The 23077-nt window shown below is 37.7% G+C and overlaps 1 protein-coding gene across 9 annotated transcripts in view; it reads left to right on the top strand.

The window, feature by feature from the left end:
- The window catches only part of CCDC141 (coiled-coil domain containing 141), an 89291-nt gene that overhangs the window by 2012 nt on the left and 64202 nt on the right, over positions 1-23077 (top strand). For all 9 annotated transcript variants that reach the window (XR_009958855.1, XR_009958856.1, XM_062579379.1 and 6 more), the window contains exons 2-6: positions 3823-4059; positions 5607-5729; positions 17617-17808; positions 19398-19506; positions 21534-21787. Coding sequence is in view for 7 of the 9 variants with exons in the window: in XM_062579379.1 (XP_062435363.1) it covers positions 3958-4059; positions 5607-5729; positions 17617-17808; positions 19398-19506; positions 21534-21787 (780 nt within the window). In the remaining 2 variants the exon portion in view is untranslated. The remainder of the gene's footprint in view (positions 1-3822; positions 4060-5606; positions 5730-17616; positions 17809-19397; positions 19507-21533; positions 21788-23077) is intronic.

Raw genomic sequence — 23077 nt, 5'->3', positions numbered from 1 at the left:
ATGATGTTACGTTTTCCCATTCCCCATGTGACATTGGTTTACTTTTTGACCTCTTCAGGAGGAGGAGACATCTGCGTTTCCTGCTTTCCTCATCTGACTGTTAGGCTGGCAGGCTGATTTTTATGATATTTGGCTTTGCTTTCTAGGAACAAGGAAATTTGGCTAGCATTGCAACCAGTTTGTCTTCCTAGAAACTCACTCAGAGAGTGGTTAGTGCAGAGGAGCCTGTTCCAGGAGAAATACCAAGCTCCTGCTCCATCTTTACTTTTACGTGCACTCTGCATCGTGGCATGGTTCCCCCTGCACGAATCCAGGGTGACTTTCAGGTTGTTTCCCTTCATACGCTTCCTCCAGGGATCCTACGGACGCCTGAAAATGGCACGAAAGGATGAGAAACTAGAAGCCAGCAAAAAGCAGCAGCTGTAGACTGGCTGGGGTCTAACATCTTGCAGCTTACCCAGCGGGGCCGCTAGGGAAGTGGTGTTTAGGTACCTCCTCGCAGCTTTCCTGAGCCACGCTAAACGCATCGGCTCGAGAGATGTTTTCTTCTCTCCTTTCCCCTCCACCCCTTGCTTTTCATTGCCTACTCTCTCAGGCATGAGACAAGGAAAGAAAGTAAGATCCTGTTACATCTGCAAACCAGTAAGGGAACTCAACATCTCTGAGTTTGCGGAGTGAAGTTCGCCCCTCCCAGAGGCATTTTCACTGTATATTGGCAGCTCCAAAGCTCTGAGCAAAATATAACCTATGTTCTGAAAGAAGGGCCCTTTCTGTGAGTGACTGTCAAACCTGTGATTAGGACTTCTCTTACCATACAAGAGAAAAAGCTGCTGATAAGACCCTCTCCATGTTGAAAATGAAATGAGTGAGGATTATCACATCTAGCTCTCAAATCCTTTTTGCTTACAGTTGTTACAGATAAGACCTGACATTATTCACACTGCAAAGACTTGATCTTTTTTTCTGTTTTACTCAGATGGTTTTCTGCATTCATTTGTTAGGTTTGCTTGTTTCTCATAGACAGATGATGAATACTACAGTTTCCTCTTTTTGCCATTCTTCTTGCCTTTCACAAAGCTGTAGCTGAAAGAAAATATTTCTTTCTCCTGACACAGGTAGTTTGCCTGTTTCTGGCTTCTTGAAGGTTGGTTTGTGTGTTTCAGATAGAGGAGGTCTGACAGGTAAATAAGCCAGACTGAGAAGAGCCTGCCTACGCTGTTAAAGTTTGGTTCCCTGAACACAGTTGAAATTGCTGATCATGCAGTCCTCAGATTCTCAGCTTTGTCTTGATACATCATGCTACAAGAACTTTTTTTTTTAATTCCTTGCTACCTTTTCTCTGCATGCTACTCTGATGCTTCCCTGTTTCTATCTTGTATATGTAGCTGAAACTAAATCAGTGCCATATCCATGCGTTTCTTATCAGATGTTTTGGATCACTTGGCTTAGCTGCTGCTAAACTTGCTTAAGGTCAGCTTTTCCACGGTTTCAGCTATCAGTGCTACAAAAAAATAGTCCCTCGTTAACCTGAATGAAAAGCAGCTTTTACATTTAGCTGCCGTAGTGAGATGATGGAATGGCTCAGCTTGTACCCTGAAAAAGTAGAGTTAAAATATGACCATGAGAAAACAAACATGAGAAGAAACACTTCGGCCTAGTACCAAAATTGGCTCGTAGCTCCTGTTACAAGACAAACAGGAGGTCAGACTTTTTTACCCTCAGTTTTTCCAGCAGTGAAGTCCTGTTCTCAATTCTGCCCACAGGGTAGAAAACCAAAAGTTCCCATCTCCTGTAATATTTTATGGAAATCTTGAATATTTAGCAATTTATACAAAGTTCCTACAAGATGTCAGTCTTCTAGCCAATCCAAAATAAGGCGCTCTCTATATATATACTGTTTTAAAATTTTCTTCATGATTTGTATCTTCCAGTTCTGTGTGGTCATTAAATGTTAAACATTATGTTCTGCCACACAAATGCCTGTTACATAGATGCCTGTCTTGTCTCAAGGATTACAAGCTCTTAGCTTCACAAGAATCTCATGTATGTCTATGGATATCTACAGAATGTTTCTTTAGTCCAAAAGGCCTCTGGGCCTGTAAAAGGTATTTCAAGGAGTTTTGGAGAACTATGTGACGTTTGCTGCCCTTGTTGGCAGTTTGAGAGTTCATGGCTCTGTTTTGGCATAAGAGATGTTGTTCTTTGACTGGAAGAATGTTTGTTTTGATTTCTCAACCCTGTTTAGTTCAGGAGAGTTACCCAGAGTTTGGAAGTGGAGCGCAAGGGAAAATCGAAGGGTTGTTGCATCCAATTTCCTGCAATTTTTCCTGACCATTGTGGATGTATACTACAGAACTGCAATGTTTACAGCTTAAACTGCCACAGCATACCTCTAGATGCTTTTTTCCAAACTCACGGTTGGAAGATGATCAGCTTAGGGTTATAATATGCCAGAAACTGAAGGGAAGAGGAGGAAAAAAAGAAAAAAGCCAGCTTCTGACACATCAGTTCAAGTGTACTGTAACTCTATATTCAGCTTATTTCAGTCCAAAATATTTTAGGATTTTTGCCCAGGGTTGGGTTTCACTGCAGGTGCATCTATTTAACTGCAATTGCAATGTGCAAAGCACTGCATGACTGCTCTTGATAAATTTTTGAGAGGTACACTAAAAGGCGCTCTTCTGGTGTAGACAGGGTTTCACAGCGCGTGGAAAGTCAAAGACATGTATTCTGACTGTCGGAGTGTCGGGCTTTTTATTACCGCTGATCACAAAGGCGACTTTTTAAAATGCAATCAAGCTTGATGATGCTAGCAACTCAATAGGACTTATTGCTAAAACCATCAGATTTTGAACCTAATTTAGATCTTGATATATCTAAGTGTTGCATATTTTTTAAACAAATACAGCAAGCAGATGGTTTTGAGACAGTTATGGCTATAGTTTGGTGGGACTGTGTTGCCTGAGTGACCTGCAGACCTAAACAGCAGTGTCACCTTCTCAGCTGTTCTGCCAAAGAAAACCAAACAGGTGCTGTTTAATACTGTAGGCTACTTGTAGCATGCTCTGGGTTTCTGGCAATAGCATTATTATGCTGAACAAATACTGTGATTTAAATGTGTCTGTTATTTCTGTGCACTGAATAAAAAGCTTAATTGGAGTGCAGGCTTTAAACAAGTAAAACTGAGTTCTTACAAAGATAGTATTATAAATGGCTTCCTAATCTGCTGATTGAGATCAAAGTAAAGACTACAGAAACAACTTACAATTAAAATGAGAACCAGAGGAATTATCTCAACATTAGGAAGGAATGAAATACTTAGGAATTCATGCAAAGTACTTACTTTACTTCAGTTGTTATGGTGACTATACATTTAAATATTTTGGATAAAAAATACCATCTGTTTTCATTCAGCATCTGATTTATATACACATGCTCATCCTGTTTAAATGCTTTGACTCGGAGGAAGAGCTATGTTCAGCAAATACATTCAGTAAAGAGTGAGAAAAAAAGTTATTACTTGTAGAATGTGAAAATTTAGATCACGTAGCAGCTTATTTTGAAGCCCTACAACAACGGGTTTGCCTGCATAGCCTCAATAGTACAATTGATCCTAGCTGTTTTAAGTTAAGGGTCGTTTCCCCTTTGCTTATCCAGTGTCAGGTGATGTTCATGGAGGCAGCCTGTCACACTTGAGATGGTGACAAAAAAGAACAGGCAGTTTAATGCTGCCAGGCTAGGGGTGTGTCAAATCTCTCTCTCAAGTATGATAAACTCAATGGGGTTGTCTATTTTTAACCTCCTGTTCTTTCCTTTTGGCAGAGCAATCGGTGTTAGCTGAGCTCTTTCACTGAATGAATCCAGGCAACCCTGTGTGTTGCTTCCCGAAGCGAGCAGCGGACCTTGCGAGAGCGTATCAAGGCTGCTCTAATGTATGAAGTCCCCTGCTGAAACGCGATGTCGAATGAAAGCAATCTAGAGCAGGCGCTTTCTACAACCACCGTCAGTTCAGTTGCGGTCCAGGCTGGGGCTTCCAGGATTGTTATAGCTGTACTTAAGGTAAGGCGAGAATTACTCACACTTTGTTCTCAGCTTGGTAGTTTTCTGCTACTCAGTGGTTACTACTTCTGTTAAATATTCTGCACAAATGAGCAGCTGTATAGCATAAAATGATAAGGCATGTACCTGTAATTAATTAATGTCTAAAATTTGGCCAAAATACATAAGCTTGTTGAGGCAAGGAATTCCTTTTGCTCTGTTTAAAATGTAACAGATAGCTGCAGGGTGCCATGAAAATGAATTAGTTAGCACAAATATTATCTTTTGAGGAGTTTAAACCATAATTAAAATGATTTTTAAACTGTACTTAAACTGCTACATAATATTATTGATACCGACTTCACAAATACAAATTGTATCTGTGTCTGTTTTGGTGTTTTTGCTGAGAAAAGTCACCTAAAACAGGTAATGAGTGCTTGTTTTTGGAAGCTGTGAGTTTGTGTTCCCACGTTTTCATAGGAGCCCTTGTGTGTCTGGCCTGGAGGCCTCTCTGTGAGCTGGGCTCTGCACCTAGAGCTCGCACAAAGTTTGGCGTGTGGAGTAAAGCCTAAGGCACTCGGGCACCCAGGCGCAGTTGGAATTCATGGGCAGTCTGATTCTTCGTTCTCAAGGCAACTTGGAAAGCACCCCAGCCTAAGCCACTGGCCTGCCTGTAAGGTGATAACGTGTTAGGGCCGTCTCTGAAGGCCAGGGCGAGTATTCAGAGCGGCTGCTGTTACTGCAGTCCTGCCGAGGCAGCCTGCCATCCTCTCGGGTCTTGCCCTTCCTGGAAGAGTCTGTCTGCAAGGAGTAGGGGATGAATTTTGTTGCAAGGAAGATTAAGTTTAGGGTGAAGGCACTCGATCCTCCCGTGTGCCATGGGTTTCATGTTGGCCTCCAGTGACATTGCTGCTTCGTTTTTTTGCCACTGTCCTTTATCAGTGTAATACTTCTCAGCAGTTTTGTAGCACAGAGAGGATTAGGAGGTCCTGGAAGAGAACTGGGTGTGCTTTGGGTTGCTGTCATGCTGCTTTTCTTCCTGTATCCTTTGGGGGAGAGATTGGTGTTTTAGAGCCTGTTCATAAGGCTGGTTATTGTCCCTGCTGCTGGTCATTCCTTCCCTCTGTATCCTCAGTATACAGCTATGTTGATTTGTGTACTAGAAAAAAGGCTGGAGATTAAGGCTTTTCCCTCCACTGCAACATATCCATTTGCGCCTTATACAAATTTCCTTAACTACCTGTGCAAGCTTCAGCTAAAAAGGGAGATGAGTTGGTGAAACCTTTTCAGTCTGTTGTGATAATCTTATTCTCTATAGGCAAAACCAGAACCTCAGTAGAGGTCGGGTAACACTAGAGTCTGGGATCTTGACATGTTGCTTCAAATGAAGTAATGTATGTATCGTAACTTCTGAGTCTTGATCCTGTACTGAATGTTTTTGTGGATCTCAGTGCTCCTATGACCATAGAAAGTATGTATATATAACCAGAGAACAAGAGACTGTGTGAGTAAATCAAATGAAGGAAAGCTTCTGTTTTCTGAAGTCCATAACTGTTTGCTTATTACAGTGTGGAAAATGGGTGAATCTTCAGCTGGCTGAATCGACACCAAATTTATTAGAAATTGGCAGCAATCAAGACGAGACTCAAAAGCTGCTGCAAGATCATGAACTTCTCCTGGCTAAACTTAAGGTAAGACATCTGATAAAGCCACCCAAAAATATTTCTAGCCTTCACAGTTCAGATGCAGCAGTACCTGCTGCAACTGTCATGCAACAGTGACATCGATACCTGGCCTCCTGCCTCAATCTCTTCGTGAGGGAGCTTCATGCAAATATATTCAACCTTCATCAGTGAAGTAGATCAAATTTAGGCCTCTGCACTGGAAAAATATGCTCATTAGTAATTGCTTTTTCTGACAATGGCAGTAAAAATGTACCTTTTTTTTAGTTTATGCGTTACTGTCAGGTCCAAGAATTAGTGTGGCCTTCAGTAACTAATAAATGTAATGGAATTTCAGGATTTTTATTTGTTTTCTAGTGCTGTGAAAAGTTTGTTTAGTTTTCAATAGTGGCAGTAAACACAAGCAATCTCTTTCTAAGTGTGAAGTTGATATTCTAGGCACATTTTTATGAGTATTAATTGATGTAAGTTATGGTAGGGAAGATACTGTAGCTGAAAAAGTGATGTTTATTTGTGGCTTAGGAAAGAGTCTAAAGGCATCCCAGAAGGCAGTCTGTGTTCCTGATTCGATAGGGCAGATGTTAATGTCTGCAGACAAATTCCTCTAAAACCTTGGAGCTGTATAAGGCAGCATATCTTAACAGGTTCCATTTAATTTTCTTGAGACTACATGAAATCCAGACCTACCAGAGCAGATGTGATCTGGTGGGTGGCTGTTTGCCTCCTTTTATACTAGTGATCATGTACTTCCCCAGTCATGATATGTTTCAAACATACAGATAATTTAATATAGTATATGTAGAGTGTAATCTAATATGGCGTATGCAGTAGAATTTGAATAGTATGAAGAATAGCATTAAAAAAGTGTGGTTCTGCTCTCTCCACTTATGCAAGAATGAGTAATATAAAGAATGAATATCTTTATTGCCGTCATCAGTGTCAGACCGAGGCATCTGGGAGCAAGCTGCTGCACCCTCTGAACTGTTCAGAGTTAGCTGAGTTCTTATGTACTGACAGCCTGGAGAAACTGAATTTCATCTTCTAACAGTCAAAAATAATTTTAAAGACTAGATAAAGAAAACATCATAATTCTAATCTTTAAAAGCAAAAACAAAAGTTCAAATACATTTTATCACTGAGTCATACCTTAAAATAGTATATATTTATATTAAAGGTCATATTTGAGAAACATTTACTGTAAATATTGTTCTATGAGAGATCATGCAGGTATTACTGAAAATTTAACCATAAGCACATAAACAATGGCAGTAAAAAGTTAAGTACTCTCATTAGACTCCAACTTGAAACCAATGCATTAAAGAAAATGGAAAGTAAGAAGAAATGTATTTTAATGGATGAAATCCCTAGATGCATTCCCAAGTTCCTTTTTATTCTCGTTTTACAATCTTTCAAAAATGTTTTAGGTATTTCTCTTTCTATTACAAATTACTTAAATAATGAAAAAGCTGAATACTCCAAAAGCATTTGATGGTCCTGATGCCTGTGCAGATGTTTGGTATAATATAATTTTCCAGTGTCCAATTTCTATTAGTCTAGATGCATATTCTTCTGGGAGCTTTTAGTTTGTTTTTCATTTAGCAACATTACCTTGTGTTCTACTCTCAACAAAAATTAAAAATATTCACTGATACTTTAACTAATATTGGTGAAAATATTAATATTTTTCACTATTTGTGAAATCCTTATGACTGTGATTGTTTGAACCCAGATGACTAGTCTTTATTCAGTTGCTCAAGATTCAATCAGAAAAACTTATTGCGTGTTATCTTTTACAAGGTGATTGAGTGACAAATATCTTGGTTCATTATTTCATATTTTATACCTGCAATCCTTGTAGAATTTAACATTGAATAGTGAATATTCTACAAAAGGATTAAATTCAAAATGACTATTCTTTTCTCTATTAATAACTAAAAAACTCCAATAATACAGGACTGCAATGTCATTGAAATTCTTACTGACTGTACATTTTTATCAGATGTGACCCTTTCTGCCTTATAGTAAGCTGTTAACATTTGCCAGTAATTATTCAGTCCAACATTACTAAATCCAGTAATCAAAAGATTTTACAAGGGCGGTTCTTAGCCCTGGAAGTATTGATTATAATACCTTTTTTCACTTAGCATTTGTTCATGAATTATGCATTTGCTATGTGAAGATGGATAAAGTAGAGGAGCTCATAATTGTTCAGTATTGAACATATATGGCCATAATTTGTTTTTCTGTGAGATTAAAAAAAGAAATTAAAAATGGGAGCAGGAGAAAGCTCAAGGTACAACACACAATTGCAATTTTTAGGTAGATATTGTAAAGGTGTTTTGATTCTCTTTGTTTTTTTCCTACCCTCAGTGAGCAGTGTATTTTCATAAATTATAATAATAATGAATTTATACTATAATACTGAGTATGCTTTGAATTTCTTCCAAATTCTCTCTCTCTTTTTAAAATAAATTTGTAAAATAAATTGTGTTTCCTGACACTAAGATGTTGATCCTGGATACACTTAAACACGTGCTTAACTTTACTTTGCTGATTAGTTTAATCAGATTCAGAATTAAGCTTATGTGCAGGATAGGCAAAAATTCCAGAACTTACAAAGATTTACATGTGAAACTGGTCCTCCATAGTGGAAGAACTAGATATTTAATATTCAATATATCTTCAGAATCAGTGCTGAAGAACCTGTGCACTTCTAGAAGATAATTTATGGAATATTTGACCATGCTGATAGATAGAAATATTCTGTGTCTTTATTTCACGTTATATTACGACCTCAATCTGGGTTTTGGTGATTTTGGTTTTTAGGGGGAGGGGGAGATTGGAGAGGGGACTGTTTTGTTTTTGCAGCTACATTATTCTCATCTCAGTACAAATACTGTAAATTATAATCAAAATATTCATGCCAAAGTTTTTGCTCAGCTCAGTCTAAATTAGTAGGTTTTGAGGCTGTTTTGCTAAATTAGACCTTATCGGCAGTTGGAGTTTTGCTGAAAACACTATTTTCTTTGATTTTATATAATTATCCTTCACATTGTTTGCCTCATCCTTATTTTATATCATTTTAAGTAGGATTTTATTATATATAAATAATGTATTTATTATACATACATCTGTGTTTTGGTATGTCAAATTACAATTTTAAAAACTGGAAAGAATCACAAATGGAGAAAAATGATACAAAGATTTCAGGGAGTAAAATAATATTGATTGTAAAGCAGACACCCCTTTCTCTGCAATAGACTCCTCCATAATTCAGCCATTCCCAACAGCAGTGATGCCTGGAGAAAATACTGCCTTTGTGTTTGAATTTCCCAATATTGTTGCTTTCTGGAGCATTAAAAAAGTGTGTGTTGCTCTGCTTTTGGCTACAACAATGTTACAGTCCCCCCAAGTCAAATGGTGGCATTTTTGATTTGTCTCCAAAATTCTGGTTTTGTATCAGGAAAGAGACTATAGGCTGGCAGAAGCACTATGAAATAGAAACATACATAGTGTATACACTAAACTTTAAAATCACCACTGTAATTAATTTGGCCCATGAACCTACAGGTTGTTCTTCATTACATTTACTTCAATTCACAGAATATAAATTGCAAAATAGCAATTTATATGCTAATATGCAAGAGAAATATATTAGAAAATGACATTCTTCAAAAAGCAGCAATATGCTCATTTTTATATTTGAAATCTTTTAAATCTTTAAATTAGAAAAAATATAATAAAGCTTATTTTTCTGTAAATTTATTATGGAAGAAATTGCTAACATCACTTCTATGTTATTTTCATTTAAGTACTGAGGTGCCCAGAATGCTATCCACAGCAAAGGTCAGCTGTATTTTTGTTACGAAGCAGAGTTATTTTTGCAAGTGAGCTGAAAAAAAAGAAAGAAAAAAGGATTCAATCAATACTTTCAGTGTTAGTTCAGCTCACCAACCAGCCCACAATATTTTCATTAAAAATATTCCCATGGAAATAGTATTTGTCTCAAAATTTTGTGACTCCATTTCAGCACCGTCTATAAACAATGATTCATTTTAGCAGCATCTCAGTGAGGAAGCCAGACTAAGTGCTCAAAATCCCAAGTCACGGTCTTCACTATGTCCAAAACCCAGACCTCCATATTATCTAAAATGTGAGCTAAAGTGTGAAATATGGCCCAAAATAATAATGAAAAGGAACACAGAGGAGGAGAGAGGAAAGGGAGCCACTGGGCAGGATCACGGTTAAAATACACTAGATATAATTCCAAAATTACCAGAGAAGTATGTAATCCAGTCAGCTACACACGTACGTCTGGTCTGAGCAGTCTGAAAAGCCTTACACCTGCTCCAGGAATTAACAGCGAAGACAGAAGTAAATGGAAAGAGGAACGAAAGGTGGAGTGTTTTCCAAAGGTCTATCTTTCCAGAGCAATCTGATGCCTAATTCTGATGAGAATACTGCTTCCCTAGAGAAGGAAGATGTTTATCTATGTAGACTTCAGCAAAGAATTTGGTATGATAACACACAGGAAATTATAAATTAAACTGGAAAAGATTGAAATAGTACAAGAATTAGAGCGTGGATAAGCAGCAGATTAAAAATAGGAGACGGATCTCTACTGAAAGAGGAAGTATGAGGTTGGAAGGAAATCACTTTTTTGACTAGTTAAGGTTTTCAAATCTGGACCATTTTATTTCACTAATTCTTTATTTTATGAATGTTGCTGCTACAATCAGGGTATGAGAGTGAAATCTGCAGATGACAAAAAACTAGGGATTACGGGAGCAGGAAAGGGAGAGAGCCGTATGCAGGAGTAAGCAGAAGAACATATAGTAGCAGAAATACAAAGTCCAACAATCCAAAGTGTAAGATAATGCAGTGAGAGTGAATAGCAAGAATTTTTGTTGCAGACTTGGATGTACTAGTTGACTGTAAAACAGCCATTAACCACCAAAGTGGCGTGCTGTGGAAGAGGTGCAGGATCCTACTGTCAGTATTGAGGTACTCTGCGAAGAATCAGGAAGTATGCATGGAAATTAATGATTCTGGTCATCTATATTGAAAGAAGCCAACATCAAGCTGGACAGGTAGGTGCAGAATAGAGAAGTCAAGGGAAAAAGCATCTTATTTATTAGGGTGGACTGAAAAAATGATCTGCGTTAGTGGAAAGGCTGAGACACTGACTCTAGATGTTTTCATAAATATGTCGCAAAGGTCAGCATCACAGAGGGAGAAGAAATATTTAAATTGAAGGACAACGCTGGCATAAGATTAGGTATAGTAAATAGAGATCATGAGTAAAGTTAAGCTGGAGAAGGTTTTTAGCTATCAGAGAGATGTCCCAAAACAGCTTTCCAATGGAAATGAAGGGAGCAAGAATCCTATATGATTCTGACCAGGAATATGATATATTTGTGAAACGGACTAAGTGAAATGGTTGTTGCTGAGACTCAGACACCTGAACTCACTTTGGTGAGTACAGGTACTCACTTCAGGTACTCACTTTGTAATCTTAAGAGGATGAAAAATTCAAGGATCTATGCTTTACTGGAGTTCACCTATACTTCTGAGATCTTGATTATAATAATCTAATACACTAATGATTTAAATCTATGGTTTGTATCAACTTAACATAAATGCATAGTTTTCAGTAATTTATTAACTAGATTGAATCAAGAACTGACTCAGATGTTTTGTTGCCTGTCTAAGAGGAAATATGGCATAGTATTTCAGGAAGAGAAACATATTTTACGGTGATCCTGTTGCACTGATGACTGTGTTCAGGAAGGTTTACTGACACGCAGTTTTAGATTTTTTTTTGATAAGCAAATCAATAACAAAGTGTAGGAGGAAAGAAGGCAGTTCCACCTACCACATTCTGGCTATGCTTAACTGCAAACACACCGATGTGCACTATTCAATGATTAAATTCAAATTATGTGCCTGTGTGCATTATCAAAACATAAACTGTCATCTGATACCAGCAGGCTTCTGATGTAGGCCAAACTGTAAGGAAGCAGTTAAACCTATTTTATTAGGAAGTTTTGCTGGTTCAAATTGCTGCTAATGCGTAGAGGCCACAGATATCACATGACTGGACCTGTGGGATTGATTTTTTTTTTTTAATACCAAACAAACAAGCAAAAATGGCACTTACATTCTAATTTTTTAAAATAATTTGAGCAATTTTTCAATATGAATTTGGATATGTTTGTAATGAGACTGGTAGAAAAAAGAATTACAAATATTTACCACTAATGAAAAAAAAAAAAAAGTCAAAATGCAGAATTTGAGCCATTTTTAATCTATATATTGTTTAGTTCAAATAATTCTGTGATATATGAATTGAAACACTCTGGTATGCTGTATTTGGCATTCCTAATATTAGCTAGGCCTTAAGTTTACTATAGTTTATACTTACTTTATAAATTATAGTAAATTATAATTATGCGGCGTCAGCATGCCTGGCTACTACAGTAACTAAAGAAGGGCGTAAACAGGACACCGAACTGTACATGTTCTTTGTTACTGTTACATCTTTCACTGTGGTTTAAAAGAAAAAAAAGGGAGGGGGGGAAGAAAGGAAAGACAAGACTGAGAACACAAGCCCTCAGAGCGGAGGGGACGGTGTTAATTCAGTGCTCCCTCGGGCAGGTCTTCCAGCCTGGTGCGGAGCTCCTGCCTTCACGCCACGTCCGCACTGTGCTAGAGCTTCTCAGCAGAACTTTAAATGATGTCTTCTTCCCTCCTCTTGTTTTTAGAAATGACTAATTTGTTTGTTTAAGCTGAAGCTTTCCAGAAAAGCCCAGCTTGACGCAGATCCTGTTATGTTAAATTTCATCCTGCACAGTTTCATGGCAAATTCACAAGCAGTAGAGAACAGTGTCATAACGAAAGGGAGACAGCCATAATTTTAGGGGTTACAGTCTGCTTTAGAACTCCGTGAAAGAGTGGTAAAATGCCAAAACTTTGAACTTTTTCCTCAAGAGAATATGCCAGCACAGCCACACGAATTCTCTAGAGCTCAGCTTTATTGAACGCAGGCAAAATTATAAACAAAGAAAACTCAGATCTGCGGGGGCAAGCAAAATAGTTTCCACAGAATGTGAAGCATCCACGTAATGGGCTGTGATCAAATGAATACAAAAGCTGCAGTATCCATCACAGCATACCTGAGAGGATCTTGTTCATCTGGACATCTAAAAATACACTTATTGCATAGTTTTACTGAGACCAGCAGAAGTTGCATGTTTGCAAAAACTCTTCTTGCCTAGGTGCGAGACATTCCCTAAATCGTCATGCTTCATTGCAGGTCCTTGGAGCTGGAAAAGCGATGTACCATCCTATATGTTTTTGTGTGTTCACAGGGAGAGAAAAATCATTAAAAAAATAGTGTAGGAAGTGAAAAGTAATCTGTATATGTTTGTGCCACATAATATGAGAAATACATAATCGAGCAGGATGTTTCCTTTTTTCCCCCATTCAAACTGGAAAAATAAACTCAAAAGCAAAATTTTCCATGAAACAAAATCCTCCTGAGTTTTTTCTACTCCATTGAAATGATAAATATTCTAATTTTGATTTCTGTTACATTAAAAGTAGAAAAGCCATGCCAAAGCAGAAAACTGAAACATCTCATTCAAAAAATGATTGCAGTGGAAATTTAAAGCTTTATTGGAAGGTTCTGTTAAGTTCATTCAACTGAAAACCCCCCACCTCATCAGAATTCAAGTTTCCATGGAACATTTTGCTTTCCATGAGTCATAATTTTTGAAGGAAATACTCTATTGAAAAATTCCTTAGTAGCGCTACACATGACATAATAATCCAAGTATCTAAGTAGCTTCAAATATTTGCTCCCTCTTAGTAAGTTCAGAAACTGTAAGTTATTTTTTCCTCCTCTAAAGCGTAATTGCAAATTTTACCACATTCCATTCCAAAGTGATACTGGCCTAAAACCTAGTGTGTTGATGGCATCTGTCCATGAAAGAAAATGAGTTAGTCTGATGCTTTTTGAGTACTTGAAGGCTAGAAATTTTTACTTTCCATGAAGTGATTGTAGTTTGTGAAATTTGGTGCATTTTCAAGTTTTTTTGATGCATCCAAGATGGAAAAGGGCCATTTCAGTGATAATTATCACTACAGTAGTCTGTAGTCCACAGCATGTTATGTTCCTGTCCTCGCTTGACAAATGACTGCTTCAGAAAACAGCCTCCCACTTTACTGGAGCCATCCTTCCCAGGCTGGAAATAAGTTGAAGGCCTGCAGGTCTACGGGTCTCTCTGGGCCTTTTGATGTGGGGAGCTGAGAATCTCACTTGTGGTGGCAGTTGTTTAAAAATGGGAGTTTGAGCAGTCTTTTGCCCAGTGAGCACCTGTAACCGCCCAGAGAAGCAGGTATCCTTGCCAGCTTCCAGTCCCTCCAGCACGTTTTAGAACAATTCAGGTGATGAATATTTTAATGCTGCATAAAAGTGAGTGGAAATTTAGAAATGGGACTTTGACAGTAAATTGCACTTCCAACTAAAAAATAATATAAGTGAGGTCTCAAACTGCCACATTGAGCTAATGTTTAGGACACAGAATCCCTAAATTTTAGGACTATTATAGGACAAATTTTAGGACATACCAGTTCCTTCCTAGTGTTGTTTGAGATATGGAGGCAGGAATGGGGAACAATTGAATTTGTACATGACATTTTTTTCCATTATTTTTCCCTTTTATGATTTCTTCATGCTCTCATTTATCAGTAATTGAGCCCATTGAGAGAATGAGTGAAATCGATAAATGTTGTTTATGTCCCATTTTTTATGGATTTTTTTTGTTAGTGCTTCATTTCTCGACTCCTGATTTCTCTAGAATCTTTTTGTAAGAGTGAAGTAATATGAGTGTTGAAATGTGCATCTGAAGTGTTATTTATTGCTTTGAGTAGACTGAGTTGTCATAAAAGGGAATGAAGCATTTTTCTGTGCCCTGTAGAGGCAAAGGGCCCTGGGCATTTCATGTCATACTCTCATGTGTAGTTAGAAAATGTTCATTATTTTGATGAAATTGAACACTGTACAGAGCAGTGCAACATAAAAAAAATCACTAATAACATTTATTTTTTTGAAAAGCTAGTCATTTTATCCTTGATACTGTCTTCATGGTAACAAAAACATTGTTTTTACCTTACATTTTTATTGGAGTTGCCTTTAAAACCTTTGTGAACATCCTCACTGTGTTTTCAAAATAGATTGCGAGAATTGGTATCTAGGTCTGTTCTGAAGGAGCATTAATGCTGTATCCTACCTTTATGTTGTTTGTAAATGTATTAAATGATAATAGGAACAACTAGCATTAGAAATAAATATTAAGATGGAGAAGGTCTTCCACTAATAGAACGTTTTCAACTATATCTAGAAAGCCTACTGAAGTATGTCTCTGTTAACCTCATATTTTGCATCAGAGTGGTGATGAAGTCACATTCTGTATGTGTATTTCATTCATTCATATTCTGTTATGATACTACTTTCATTCTGCAATGCAAGCTGGCTTAGCCATAGGGATAGGATTAAAGTAGAATAGGGATGTAGAAAATACCTCCTTATTTGCTCTGTGACCATGTCTTCCTTCATGCCCACTTTGGCCTGGAAGCTTCCATAAGATGACAGAGAACAGATGTTGTTCTTATAGGTGCTAGGAAGTAAAACAAACTTTTAGATCTGTTGGCCTTTGGGGGTAAAAACTTGCAGTTTAGCTTATTTTTAAGGTTGAACAAAGTACCAAGATTCTGTTGAGTCTAAAGAAGTTGTGCACATATGTAGGAAAATCCAACTTTGCATGGGCAACATAGTTTTTATAGCTTTAGTAATATTAAAAATATTTGAGGAATAATGATGCAAGCCTATAAAAGGAAAACAAAGCAGTTTTCAAAGACGTATGTCAAAGATTGCAGTGAAAGATGGATATTCTTTTAAAATTAGCATGAACTTGGTTTATTAACTCTGACAATTATTATTAGTTTGAAGCTGATTTTTATTTAATTAAAGAACAAAATAATCCGTTATAAACATTATCATGAGTGTGTATGCTTTAAGGGTTCTGACTGCTGTGTATAACACTTGTCAAACGCTTGCAACGACCTTTAGTTATCAAATAACCTTATCAGATAGATAAGCATTGCTGCATAAAAGATAATTGAAGTACTATGGCTTAGGTTCTCCAGGCCACTGTCTCACCTGATCTGATTCTTATCTCGCTCTGGTGTAGTGGCGGTATAAAACAGTTACTATCAGCCGTTATATCAGTGTGACAATATCTACTTCATGGAATTGACCAGATTTCAAATTAAAGCACCATTTTAAGTAGATGCTAATTAGGTTTGTACTTATATACAGAGTAGGTAGGATTGGGGGGATTTGGTCTTTTATTCTCATATTATCAGGATAGGGTTTGTCTCAACAGAGCAGAAAGTTAGTTTCTCAGAAGGATTAGAAAGCAGCAGTTTCCATCAATGGTGTTTACTGTTCAGAAAGCAAGAGGGAGAGTGTGGTGTTCTCTGAAACATTGGCTTTGACTGGATTTGTCGCAAATGGTAAGGGTAGATTCAAGCTATAGATAATAATGAAACTTTTCTATATACTGCAAAAAAGATTGAGGTGGTGGATGTGGTCTTACGCCCATTCATTTGATCATTTTACTGCTGTGGTATGTCAAAATGTGTTTTCTTCATATACTGGATTTTGGTAAAACAATTCTTTAATTATTCCTAGTTGTTGCTGTATAAAGATAAGTTAAAATAACTTCACTGTATTTTTTTATGAAAGAATAAAAGCTTCATTGTTTATTATACCATTCTCACAGCACTGCTTTTAGAGAAAAGTGATCACCCCTTTTATTTCTAGTTATCATTTTTGTGTGGTACACAAGGTCTAGAGAAGACTGGAGAATGTGGTTCGGTGATTAGAACAATTAAGAATTAGTTCTGCAATCTTCTCTTTTCAGTTTGATATGTCAGAGTTTCAAGTTTTCCTATTTTTTAGTCTTATTAGAGACTCTGTCATGAGAATGAGCTATCAAGTTTTAATTTGTCCAATATAAATTTATTTTCCCATTACACATTCATGTGATAGAACCTGTAATAACTGCAGAAATTGGCACTGTATTAACTCACACTCATGATAAACACCCCAAGTGAAAAAAAAAATTAGAACAAATTCTAAGCAATTTTTTTGACATGCTACAGGTTTTAACGTAAGCTGGAAGTGGCCCAGCAGTTATCTTTCTCTTTATAAAGTTAGTAGAAGGAATGAAACACAGTAGAATGATTCTCTTGACAATATGAATATTTCTGTGAATATGAATATAATGAATATGTGGCCAACTTGAGCAATGCAACGAGGAGAACAGGAAACATTGCACATTATACTTGGCATTTTTCTAGAGAATACTTGCATTTGTTCAAATTATTCTTGTCTGGATTGTATTGGAATTAACAACTGGAATATTCCAAGACTTGCAAGTAAGTTACCTGACAAACCTTTAGAGCTTTTTGGGGGGAATAAACTCATTATATCATGGCATATGAAAAGCAGATATCAAGTATTTTCATCAGTAACACTTGCAGGAAGATTTATGTTCAAGTAGATTTAAAAATACTCGAATCTGAATTTTAGAGGTGGAATGATAGATTTCCTTAGCACTTGTTTTTAAATGAAATTGCATAGAAATGATGTGTCTAAATGTGTAAGAAATTCAGAAGCTTGCTGTGAAACATACAGGAACAGCAATACTCCTGTCGGTAGGATTTGACTTATCGGTTCCCCTGAGAAGATATCCTGAGGAGGCCAATATCAGGATGGTGCTTTGAGTTCTATTTACGGTCGTCTTTGTTCATTTTGTTCTCTTGTCAGACTTTGGAAGACCAAGTGTGGGACCTGCTGCATGAAGCCGACAAGGCTGCAGAGGAGAACAAGGAGCAGAGCCAGGTGTACGATGCTATGGCAGAGACCCTTGGGGATGCGTGGGATGCTCTCATCGTTATGTTAGAGAAGCGAAAGGCACTTTTGGAACTTACAGCGGTGTTCTTCGAAAATGCTCTGGAGGTTTGTGTTTAAAATCAAACAACTCTCAATTTGAAATCTCCCACCTCTTTCAGGAATTTTCCTTTGTACTTCCTTTTTTATGCATCTCTATTGCATTCTTAAAGATTCGGTTGATTAAGAAATTAATAAGCCCTAGATGCATTCCGTATTTTTTCTTTTTCTGATAGTTAGAGATGAAATTGAACCAAAACTGCACAGACTTTCAGAAATATCTTACTCATGACATGTCCAAAATTTGTATTTGACAGAAAAATGACAGTGAAAAATGGAACCAGACCAAAAAGTAAAGTATATAATTCGGTGGCTCTGGATGTTCTCCAGAACATCTTTCATTCCTTATGGTTTAAATATTTGACGCTGCCTTCACTAATGCTCGCTAAAGGCTGACCATACAAGGTTTTACACTGAAATACGTACAGCTGTTAAAGTTATGCTTACAAAATGATTTAACAGTTCTCTGTGACAGATCTGTTTCTGCAATGGTCTGGTGCCACACAAATTACAGAAGCAACCGTTCTAGTGCAAGCTGTCCTAAGAGCTCCAAGGGGAGATCTCCCCAGATCAATAACCTGCTACAGTGTTCTGGCTCTTTGTGTTGTACAAAGCGATTACTACAGATTTAGCATAGGTAGTTAATAAATTATGTACAACCAAAGGTTGACCTAAAGCAGAGTGAATCCTTAAAGGACTACTTGAACTGGCCCTATAACATGCTTACGTCACTAAAGCAATTTGCCACAGCTGGAGCAGGACACAGATCGTACCCATTAGTTATAGCTGCAAAGAAGAAATTCAATATTAGTTTAAACAGCAATTGTTGAAGTTTCTGTTGGAAAACCTTCTTTTGAAAGATAGCCTGTGATTATGTCAATCTTTTTTTTTTTATTGTGTTAAAGAGCAAACTTAATCTCAAGAATATTCTTTAATGAAAATCAGAATTCAAATCCCAAATGTTGACACATAATGGATTTGTTTTATAGCATTCGGATCAAAAGGGAGAAAAACATGGAACAATAGACAGAAAAAGCAATGAACTTGAATTTCATCTTTCTTAGTTTCACTGTAGCTTCAACATCTTTGATTACACTGAAATACAAGTGTGAACTATCTTGATTTATTCATGCTTGCAATGAAGCAATAGAATTGGTAAATACAGGCTAAGAAGCAGAATTTGTCTAGATTTTTAATACCTTTTAATAACTTTTTAATAACCTTGGTTTAGGGTAATCATACTTGGAAATACCCCTTTAAAGATAGAAGCCAAATAAAGAATTCCAGTCTTAGTCAGGGTTTCATCAAGCTTTTGGCAGCTGTGGTCTGGTTTGCTAATTAGTACACAATTAAATTATTCAGAAGGAATGGGAAACAGATGGTGATAAAAACAACTAAAAAACAGGTTTAACAAAAGGAGGAATGTGTTTCCAGATGAAATTATCTCCTGATTTAAATCTTTTTAAATTTGTGTGTAATACTGACTAGTAGTGCTTTGTATTTTGTAAGAATGTCTGACAGTCACACCTAAAAGTTTGTGGCTTATCACTTTGTTCTAAACCACATGCTTCCTTGCACCCTTTATTTTCCTAATGCAGTTTGCTGTTAAAATTGATCAAGTTGAAGATTTCCTGAGAAATGCCCAAGGGTTTGAAAATATTGACTCTTTGAGAGAACTCCTTCTGCAACAAGAACATCATACGAAAGGTACAGACAGTATTTTATTCCTAGCAGTGTGCACTGACATTTGTTGTTAAAACCTCTTGGAACAAATATGAAAATATTCTAATTGGGGAAACATAATGGTGAAATGATTGAACTCTGCAGCAGGCCTCCTGAAAGCTATGAAATTCCTGGGTTTTGAGCGCACTCCCCCTCTCTCATGGTTGCACGTTTGCTGCTGCAGAGCGTGCAGTGCTACGCTCGTGTTGAGTTCAAGGCCGTCTAGGTTCAGCGAGCTGCTAAGAAACTGAGCTGTGGCTTTCAGTGCTGATTGGCAAGCAAGTTCTAAAACCGTCTGTATGTTCCACTGGAAAATTCATCAAAGCCAACACACAGCTAAGTGAACTGGTGTTTTCCCGGGGAAAACATTGCGTGCAAAAGTTTCCAATTAGCTCTAGCACCAATCCCCTGTAGAGTCCTATAGCTTCTTGAGGGCGGCGAGGGCGTAAGTTTTACCTTTGCTCCACCGTGTTCAGGGGTGAAGTTTGAGGAAGAAGTGGTGAAGAGAGGCTGTCGTGGCTGTTGTAGGAGGTTCTGCAGCCACAGCCCTTCCACGCTGGCAACAAGGTGCCCTCTCCCCTTCCACCACAAATTTCCTGCGCGCGTGTTTACCTAGACAGTTTCTTCCCTGTTACTTCTCGTTGTTCATTCCTGAGAAGCATCTTCTGCCACGTTACGGTACTCTTAATTTAGAAAGATTTTACTGTATTAAAACACAGCTACCTCGAATGCCAGGTATTCCTCAGAAGTGACTGCAATAGGGAATTGAATTCCGGTAACTGCCATATGGGTTTGGGAGGTTCCAGTTCAGTCTTCATGGGGGAAAAGTGCTTAACATGCAGCAGTTTTAACTTACAATATCTGGCAACGGTTTATTGTCACGGCTGAAAAGAGGGTCTGTAACTGCAAGAATCAGATGAAGTGGTATTTCTTGCTTTAAAAAAAAATCGGGTTTTGAAACAACTGCATTTCAAATAAGAATAAAAAAAATCCAATTGTGTAAATGTTGCATATTTATACATTTTTAGAAGTATACTGTTCTGGATGGACTGAAATTGAATATTTCGGATTGCCTGTTCCCTTCCTGGAAGGCAGGAAGTTATATCGTCAGGCCGTCACGGCGGGCTCTTGGATGCTCAGTTCCCCTGTTGGCGCTTCATTCCTGCGGCGGGGCCGTTCCGCTCCGGCCTTTTCCCTGGCCGCCCCCACGAAAGGCGGAGAGCTGGGCGCTCTGCCCCGGGCTAGCAGCACGGGCGCTTAGCTGGGAAGATGAACGTTCCAGCTGTTTGCTGCCTTCCAAACATTCTCTTCTTTCATTTTTCTCCACGATTTTCTTGAGTCTTATTCCGGCTTTGAGGATTCTCTTTCTTCCTGAGTCCTTCCCTAGAACACTTCTTATTTCAAAGACCTATAAATGCCGATCTTACTCTAGCAGTCTTTGTCTGCTGAATAGATTTTGCACTGGGTGTAACCCCCCCTCCCCAAATCCTAATAAACCCCCCTAAATTTCACTTACCTCACAAAGGAAAAAATACAGAGACTACTAACTCACACAGAAAGCAAGGTAAAAAATTCCACTTCAGCTTTACTGAGTCTTGGGAAACGAGAAGAAAGAACTCATCTTGGAGAAAACAATATGATTTCTGAATTTTGTCTCAACCACTGCATGGTTATCTGTACACTATTATACTATTTATATATATATATATGTGTATATATACACACATATATGCATACGTGTGTGTGAATATATATATAAAAAATACACACACACACACATATGTACTCCTTAATACTTTTATGTGTTTATACAACAGCTGTCCACACTGAAATATCTTAGGGTATAAACCTTTATAGAAGTCAGTATATTTATAATGTATTCAAGCAATATATGAACATACATTATGTTTGTGTGTGTTAATATGTATATAATTTAAACACAACTGGCGATGTTTAAAATATGCCACTACGTTTAAAATCACACTTTTTGCTATTAAATTGTATTCTTACAGAACTCTTGGAAAAGTCACTGGCCCTTTTAAACAAAAGTCAAGAGCTAACTGAATTCATAGAAGGATTCAAATCTGAGGGGCCAAATGCAAATCCTGAACTGATTCAGGGAGCCCACAGCAGCTGCTTGAAAATTGACAATCTCCTTGAACTATTACAAGACAGGAGACGGCAACTGGACAGATTTCTCAGACATCAGCGCCAAGGACTGGAGCAGGTTCTGCATATTTGTTTGTGGCACCAACAAGAGAACCAGGTAAGATGCACAGTATTTGGGCAAGCCACAGTGTTTAAAAAAAAAATAATAAGAAACTGTTCTACAGTAGAGGTAGTTACAAGAAAAGGAGCTGAAATATATTTATTAAGTCAATATCCCTGAGCGTCTTCTATTTGATGATTCCTTACTTCTGAGTGTTTGACTTTGTAACTGTAACATCCTCATAATTTATTTTAATATAACTTTAATGTTTTCAAAAGCACTGTTTCTATCATGTTGGTCCCCTCTTTAAGTTATTAAGCTTGGTAGTTCAAACAAAATTTGATTCCCTTCAAATCAGATTCCCAGCACAAACCTCTAGCTACACGAGCTAACACAGTGACTGATAATAACAGCTATATCTTCAGCAGGCTGTTTCTGGACTAGTCGGCTGCAGAGAAGGTACACCACAGCTAGCCGGCAGGTATGACCGAGAGCAGAGGTGTATTGTGCTCTTGGAGCCAAATCAAAATTCTTTAGGGTACAGGGGTGATCGCAGGTTTTCCACACCCACGACCTGCGTCTCTTCCTCCTTTTTTCTCCCAGCATAGCTCCTATCTTACTGAATCTCCCAAATATATCCTATTTTTTTTCCTTCCCTTCCGAGCCTAGGTATATTCAAGCCCCACTGCTTTTTCTCTTCCTCTTTATGGCTCTACTGCACCTTTTCCTTTGCGTTCATCTCCCAGCATTCAAATCAGATAATGTGGAGGACAGAGCGAGAAAAGCTATCGGAGGAATTCCTACAACATCAGACTCTTATTTCCCATGAGAGACAGCACAAAAGCTTCTCCAACTTGTCAATGCAAATAAACAGAGAGTCTTGCTCAGTCTCTGGATATTAAGTATGGAGTTGTTGGATATTAAGTATGCTCAGAGAAGGAGGAACCTATGCAAATTCACCTGCCAAAGTCTAGTAGGACTGAAGTGGAGTTATTTTCAGTATCCTGTAAATAGGCTAATTTTTGTGTAGACTACAGTAGTATGCTCCTAATTATGACATCCCGGTAGTGTTCATTCCTTGCCTCCAAAATAAAGCTTCCCATTGTGTCAGAGGAAAACGTTGAAACCCTTAGCTGCAGTGTGTTATATATGCACTAGCTTTGCCTGTGAGGTTCGTTAAACTGAAGCGCCTTATTCAGCAAGAACGACTGTTTGTAGTTTTAGATGGAGACAGTGTAATTGGGGAGGTACACAAACGAGCTTGACAGCCTTATTCTGGAGCACTCAGCGCGAGTAATTGCCAGAATCAAAGCAAGGGTTATTTATTTAATGATTAGACAAAACAGA

Source organism: Rhea pennata, chromosome 6 (assembly GCF_028389875.1).
Source record: "Rhea pennata isolate bPtePen1 chromosome 6, bPtePen1.pri, whole genome shotgun sequence".
NCBI lineage: Eukaryota > Metazoa > Chordata > Aves > Rheiformes > Rheidae > Rhea > Rhea pennata.
The sequence above is the reverse complement of the archived record's forward strand: the minus strand, read 5'-3'. Positions and strand labels throughout refer to the sequence as shown.